The sequence below is a fragment of the Sardina pilchardus genome, chromosome 1 (assembly GCF_963854185.1).
Source record: "Sardina pilchardus chromosome 1, fSarPil1.1, whole genome shotgun sequence".
NCBI lineage: Eukaryota > Metazoa > Chordata > Actinopteri > Clupeiformes > Clupeidae > Sardina > Sardina pilchardus.
This window is the reverse complement of record NC_084994.1, coordinates 29,367,174-29,374,673: the sequence shown is the minus strand read 5'-3', so window position 1 is coordinate 29,374,673 and position 7,500 is coordinate 29,367,174. Positions and strand designations below refer to the sequence as shown.

Genomic DNA, 7,500 nt, shown 5'->3' with positions numbered 1-7,500 from the left:
CTATTTTTACTGATCACCTCTAGTAATTAAAACCAATTAGCTTATCTCATAGACTAAAATACTGCAGCAGATATGCACTCAAAAAGTCACAACTGAACTTGTCAATGTGTGCCCAGATTGATCACCTCATCACCTTGTAATTAAAACAATTTGTACAAGGGTATACTAAAGTCATACACTTTTCGTAATATTACTGTAGGACAAGGGCAAGTTGCTTGGTTTCAATTTCAGTATGTATGAAGGATTACTTTATCTGTCTTTATATAATCACTCTCTCTCTCCGTCTCTATTTCTGTCTCTCTCTCTCTCTCTCTCTCTCGCCCGGTCAGGACAGTAAAGCTTTTGCCGATTCAATGAAAAAAAAAAAAAAAATCGGTGTCTGAAATGACAGGCCTGAGAATATATTTGATAGTAATAGATAATAATAAAATAATATTTTTTGATAATAAATAATGTTAACAGCTACTAAGTCCATAATAAATTACTTTATCTGTCTTTATATAATCTCTCTCTCTCTCTCCCTCTCTCCCTCTCTCTCTCTCTCTCTCTCTCCCTCTCTCTCTCTCTCTCTCTCTCTCTCTCTCTCTCTCTCTCTCCCTCTCTCCCTCTCCTTCTCTCCCTCTAGCCCGGTCAGGACAGTAAGCTGTTGCCGATCCTCCTGCTCTGCCGTATCGTCTTTGTGCCGCTGTTCATGCTGTGCAATGTGCAGGAGCGCTACTACCTGCCCGTGCTCTTCCACCACGACGCCTGGTTCATCGTCTTCATGATCTTCTTCGCCTTCTCCAACGGATACCTGGCCAGCCTCTGCATGTGCTTCGGGCCCAAGTGAGTGGCAGTGTGAGCGAGGGCGCCGTGTGTGTGTGTGTGTGTGTGTGTGTGTGACTGAGAGTACTGTGTGCGAGACCGGGTTGGTGTGTGTGTGTGTGTGTGTGTGTGTGTGTGTGTGTGTGTGTGTGTGTGTGTGTGTGAACATAATATGAATTTTCACTTTCTCCACGTGGGAGTATGTGGACTGATATGACAAATATGATAAATGTTATACATTGTTTATAAATGAACAGGCTACATGACTGATTTATTAATAAATGCTACTTTGTGACTGTGTGTGTGTGTGTGTGTGTGTGTGTGTGTGTGTGTGTGTGTGTTTGAGAACATAATATGAATTTTCACTTTCTCCACGTGGGAGTATGTGGACTGATATGACACAGTCACGGACGTCGGACACGGTCACAGTACTGACACTTTAATATATCATTTTATGGCAATTTTGAAGGAGTTACACCGCACTCACAATAACGAAGGTGCCAGACAAACAAAAACTGAGAATCTTCAAGATAAACTGTCTGCACACTTCATTCCATATGCACGTTTTGAATAGGCAGCCTACTGTAGCTTTCGGTCAAAACGACTATCCTCAGGGCATAAATTAATAAATTATTCTATAAAAATAAAAGTTATTTATTCTCTCTCTCCACAGGAAAGTAGCTCCACACGAGGCGGAGACGGCCGGAGCCATCATGGCCTTCTTCCTGTCACTGGGTCTGGCTTTAGGAGCCGCCGTGTCCTTCCTGACCAGAGCCCTGGTCTAACTCCTCAACGCTCACTACTGAAGCCACATGAGCACATGCACGGGAACACTCTCACACACACACACACACACACACACACACACACACACACACACACACACACACACACACACACACAAACACACAAACGCACACACACTCGCACACACACAAACACACAAACGCACACACACACACACACACACACACACACTTGCTGACATACATTTACGTGACAAGTGCACACATTTACACAGACACTCACATGCACAAAGAGTGTAACTACCACTCTGACGTGACAGAGTCGTGTACAGCAGATTTCGTCCTCTCAATACAGGCACACACACACACACACACACACACACACACACACAATCACTCACTCACACAAAAAACACAAAAAACACAGCAGACACACACACACACACACACACACACACAAACACACACACACACACACACACAGACACACACACACACACACACACACACACACACACACACACACACACACAAAGACACAGCAGACACACACTTGGAAGATAAGTGTATTCCTAGCATGCTGTATTCTCTAATAACATCCATGTGCAGTATACCAGACTCCAGAGTACAGGTTGTATTGTGTCTTCCAGCAGCACTGAGGCAGGAGAGCTCCCCCGGCTCTAGGATATCCTCAGTGCCACCTTCTCCCAGTAGCCGTGGGAGAACCCAGACAAAACCTCTTTGGCCCATTTGAATTTCGCTCTGCAAAAGAGGCCATTCATCTGGCAAAGAGGCCATTCACTCCCATTTTCCGACGTTCCTAAAACCCGGGCACCAATCACAACCGTTGAGGCGGGCTTAATATGATGATGACATCAAAACAGTTTTGAAAAACACTTGTTTGTTGAGATGTTTTTTTTTTTTTTTTTTTTTTTTTTCTTCTCGTTGCTCTGCATATGCCGTCTCCTTCTTTACTCCGATTGGTTTTAGGACTATCCAATAGCGTCGGGGCGCATTTTGATCGGCGTCCGTTTGGTGACGCCCCTTGGAAATGGGAGGTGAATGAAGACGTTTTCAACTGAGATCATGTCTGGTGCTAACCAGGCTATACTACCAGCATTATACTGCAGACAAGTCTGGATCGTTCTGTTTGCGATGCGTACGCTGCAGCACTTAGCCTCCACTATAATTGATGGAAGTAGCTTAACCACACATGGTAGCGGTGCGTACGCTTTAAAGAAAAACAAAAACAAAGGGAAAAAAAAGTTTTTACGTGAACGGAACGCTTCAGTTATGCACCCGATGTAATCGGCCTGTTATACTGCCAAAGTCTCCAGTCCTTTGTAACATATTTCATACAAGCAGTCTATGCATATTGCCAGATAAGCTAAGAATAGCCACACTTAATCCTTAGTTGCCAGATCATGTATATGTATACAGTATGTATATGTATATGTACAGTATATGTATGTATATGTACAGTATAAGTATTATATGCATTACTCAAAAGGCCAACATTTAAATGTAATTTGGTCTTGTTTTAACTCTTCATCATGCTGTTTTTGCCTTAAATATATTTAGTAGAAAACACTGCGTTAGCCACATATTAATTGCCAGTTTTATTAGCTTTTCATATTGTACATGTATAATATATTCTAAACACATACTTTTTTTTACTTATTTTTGAACAACAAGGTTTAATTTGTGTTGCCTTGTATTTCCAGGGGTTTACCAATTATGGTCTAGAAAGTTCTTTTTCAGAAAGCAGTTATCGTGAATGATTTTGTCTACTGACGTGCACCTCGTGCATATGCAGTAATCACCTCATGAATTATAGTGCTGCGGAAGACTGAGCAAGTTTGCAGATTTTCCACATCTTTATTTAGTTTAGAATACAATATGACAGACCAAGTCTTGTGTCATTGACTGAAAGCCTTGTATCATACACAATTCCTGCTGTCTACAATAACTGCTGCAGGCTGTAATGTGAATGTTGAATGTGTGTGTTTCCTTGACATTTGCACAGTCTTGTCATTCTTGTATGTAAACAATCTTTTTTTTTTCTTTTTTCGTTGTATTGTTTTACACCGCTGCAATGAAGGTGGTGATGGCCTTTTGTAAGGGCCATTTCTTGGAATATGAAGGAGTCACTTCCTGTAAGTCCTTCAACACTCTGTGGCATCCTTCAACATTCTGTGATGTCCGTTTGGTCACATCCTTAAACATTCTGTGATGTCTGTCTGGTCACAGGTTGTACACGGGACTCAACAACTACAAAGCAGCTTGTTTTTGTTTGTTTGTTTGTTGTTGTCCCCCCCCCCCCATCTTTGTTGATGTGTCATACAGACTACCTCAGTCTTATATGAGGCATTCTGATTATTACCTTTGCATTTTATGATTATGTATTTTGAAATCAAATATATCTGGATTTTTGTTGTTTTACTATGTTAAAACACAGTTGTACACTATACCCCCTCCTCCACCCCACCCCCAATACTTTTTATGTCATGTCGACAACACAATTGCATAAACTGTGTTGCGAGCCACACTGAACAAATATGATAATAATAATAATAATACAAATAAACCTTATGTATTTTTCAAAGAGCTCTGTTATTTTGTGGTTAAATATACTGGAAAGATGTGCACCTTTCCTGAAGCACATATTTACATTAATTCAGTGGATGGATGGATGCATGCCTCCCTTTTCACTCACAGGCGTACTGAACCATGATATGTACAGTAGAGTGCAATGTGATTCTATCAAAAAGACGCAGATAAACGCAGATAAACTGAAAGCAGCAAAGAAGGTATGTTAGGTGAAGCTATTCAAGACAGATGAGGGCGGACATTGTGTGAACGTTCTGCCTATCTATTCTATCAACCCTTACTAAGAAAGTAGCCTACAATACACCTAGAAACACACTTAAAGAGGACATAGAATGGATGAATTGAGTATTACACTGTGTTCTCTGATGTTAAAATAGCATATATTCAACTTTGATTTAAAAAAAAATAATAAACTCAATTGCAATTTTACAAGACTAATCATTACCATATATTTAGGCTGGGTATTGAAATGGTCTGTTTGACTAAATGGCGCCCTCTTTTAGCACCTTTATTCTAACAGGGGAGCTACACCAGATGCGTAACTGAAGCGTTCCGTTCGCAACGCGTATGTTGCAGACGGTCGTAGCAGTTAATTATCACTGTAGTCAATGGAAGTAGCTACACCAGACGCAACAGTGGCGCGTACAGTACATTAAAAAAAAATAGACCCATCTTCTAAAATGGATTTTACGCGTCGCGAACGGAACACTTCAGTTACGCGTCTGGTGTAGCTCCCTTGTAAGAGTGAGCCTAAACTATTCCAGATGTTTTTAACCTTTGAAACAGAAGCTGCTGGCTTTAAGGACATCTGCACTATCTAGGCCTATGTGAAGGTGATGAGGTGCAGTGACACACAAGGATCATTCTAGGCAGGCAGGATAGAGGATATAACGAGCACTGAGGACTATGATTCAAAGACGGAGGCCATTTTTAAGGATGAATACCATTTTTATTGTTCAAGGAACTGAGTGGGACAAATGTTCTCACCATAAAGACAACCTTTGGACCAAAAGGTAAAATAAATTAACACACATAAATCCGCGCACACGCACAAACACACACGGCATCCTGACACACACACGCGCACACACACACACACAGCCCAACGAATAAACAGCATTAAATTCAACTACTAGAATTCCTACAGCATGTTGACATGTTTAGTGGGAAGCTAGCAGAAATGTTAGCAGAATTGTAGAGACAAAAAAAGTGGCCCTATTTTATATGTCAACTTTGACCTCCTAACCGATGTCTTAAAAACTGTACATATGTACTATGTATTACACTACCATTTGTTTTGCTATGATAGTGTGTCAATGAAGGGTATGTACAAAGGTATTAACAGCCACTCATTGTAAATCTTACTAACCAATGCTGGTCTTTACTTCTCAGTAGGCCGGGAGGCCTATGCTGCTTCTCCATTTGTGCTGAGCTAAAAAGACATTCTTTACTTCACAGCTTTAACAAGCAATGATGGTTTAAAACAAGCAAAAATGAACAAGGAAGAATTAAAGAAATGAAAAAAAAAGATAAAAAAAATTCAAGTCTCAAAATCGGTGTCTGAAAAGATAGGCCTATGAGAATATATTTGATAATAATAAATTATAATAAAAAATAATGTTAACAGCTACTAAGTCCATAAGTGTGCACAAGTAGGATAAGGTACATTAAGTGACTGTGAGAGTTCACATTCACTTTCAGTGGATAAATAGTTTAACAGATAGGCCTAAAGGGGAAAACAAAATGGACGAACCAAGACACGTATCCGCTTGAAGATCTCCGGCATGTAGCTACGACACTGACACAAGTACCATACACTAAGAAAAAGCAGATTTACATACAAGCATGGCATGTGATTTTATAGTGCACCTGGTGCCAACAACAGCACACGTAGCTACCGCTTTCATAGTTCAGTTTAGTGTCTACAAATCTTTTTTTTTTTTTTGCTTAAAGAAAACCAAAAACCACATCATCCTGAAACAAATATAAAACAATAAAACGAACGGAAAACACATGGAGATGTAAACATTTTAATGAGAATACAGGACACCTGAGACTGTTCAAAAAGTAGCTGTGCTAAATGGTAGCTTTATCTGCTGAATCCACAACTAATAATGAGGTAACAGCCACATGACACAAGTCTGGTTCTAATCAGAGCCAAGACCGTCTCGTAGGCAGCTACTGTTTGGGGAATCTATTGCATGTTCCTTTAGCTGGTGGTAAAACATCCTTTCACTATAAACCTTCACAGCTTTTCAACGAGGAACGTGTCCTCCTCAGCAATGCTTTTACAGCAGTGGTACATAAAAGAACGAGCGTACAGTGCCCTCTAGCGGATCTTCACTAGTACAAACCTGTCTAATTAAGTGCGTTTCTCTGCCGCAGCCACAAGATGTATATTTTCTTTTTTGCGTCGCCAACCTCACGACTTTCAGTCACATAAAGTGCCAGAAAAGAACTAAACAAGTCAATCAGTCCTTTGAAGTCTCGCGTTTACACGGTCAGAAGCACAGAATAGCTTGCTTACACAGGCTATTACTTACTCCTATCCCCCTTTCTGCGCGCGCCTGATGTGAATACAGCGAGGAGGGACGGAGACAGCTTCTGTATTGGCAAAACAAACGTGGTTACGTGGTCAGGACTGACAAGAGTGCTACAGAACATGGTTCAACAGCACCCCTCCATAACAATAAAAAGTAGCTGGTACAATAACGCGGGGAACTTAATGAACTAGTCAGCCTGAAGCATCGCCTATCATTGGCTCTGTAACGCGAACGCAGACTGTTCTCTGTCCTTCAACTGCTTTAGAAGGACTTTCATCACAAGACTATCTACTTATATAACTAGTGACCTCTCACTCAGACACACGCACACAAACGTATAACTCTCTCACACACAACGGGTTTAAGTGGCCGTCACATCCTTTTTGCTTTTCCATGGGCATGAAAAGGGTTTTTGTGTGAAAGCTTTGTCTCCGACATGTCCGTGATTGTGAAGACGAACAAATAGCCTACGTTTAAGAATTAGCCTACGTTTGTGCCATCAGACGTCTTCGATCCATTCAGGAAAAAAAGCACATTCTCTTCATATCCAAATCAAACTACCCACAACAATTTGTCTCTCACTTCATATAAAACAAAAAAGAAGGAAAGGAAAGAAAAGGAAAAGAAACAAAAACAGGCACCAGCTGACAAACATCGTCAAGCACAAAGTGGTTACTCACAATTTTCATTTTTAAACATTTTCTTTTTTTAAACATTTTTTTTCTTTTTCCATTTCACATGAGAACCTTTAGACTTGCACAAAAATGGAAACAACGCGTCACCAGCCAAACCTAAGC

General features: G+C 40.6%; 2 protein-coding genes across 6 annotated transcripts in view; one reads left to right on the top strand and one right to left on the bottom strand.

Moving 5' to 3' along the window:
• LOC134087643 (equilibrative nucleoside transporter 1-like) overlaps nucleotides 1-4,157 on the top strand; it is a 41,417-nt gene extending 37,260 nt beyond the window's left edge. For 4 of the 5 annotated variants that reach the window (XM_062541262.1, XM_062541271.1, XM_062541289.1 and 1 more), the window contains 2 exons: nucleotides 626-825; nucleotides 1,478-4,157. In XM_062541262.1, coding sequence (XP_062397246.1) covers nucleotides 626-825; nucleotides 1,478-1,589 — 312 coding nt within the window. In that variant the 3' untranslated portion in view covers nucleotides 1,590-4,157. The remainder of the gene's footprint in view (nucleotides 1-625; nucleotides 826-1,477) is intronic. The other variant, XR_009939846.1, reaches the window with a different exon arrangement.
• A 758-nt stretch (nucleotides 4,158-4,915) lies between these two features.
• Nucleotides 4,916-7,500, bottom strand: part of LOC134087571 (CSC1-like protein 2) — an 88,001-nt gene continuing 85,416 nt past the window's right edge. The window contains 1 exon segment of the mRNA XM_062541159.1: nucleotides 4,916-7,500. This exon segment is cut by the window's right edge and continues 3,013 nt beyond it. The gene's annotated coding sequence lies outside the window, so the exon portion shown is untranslated.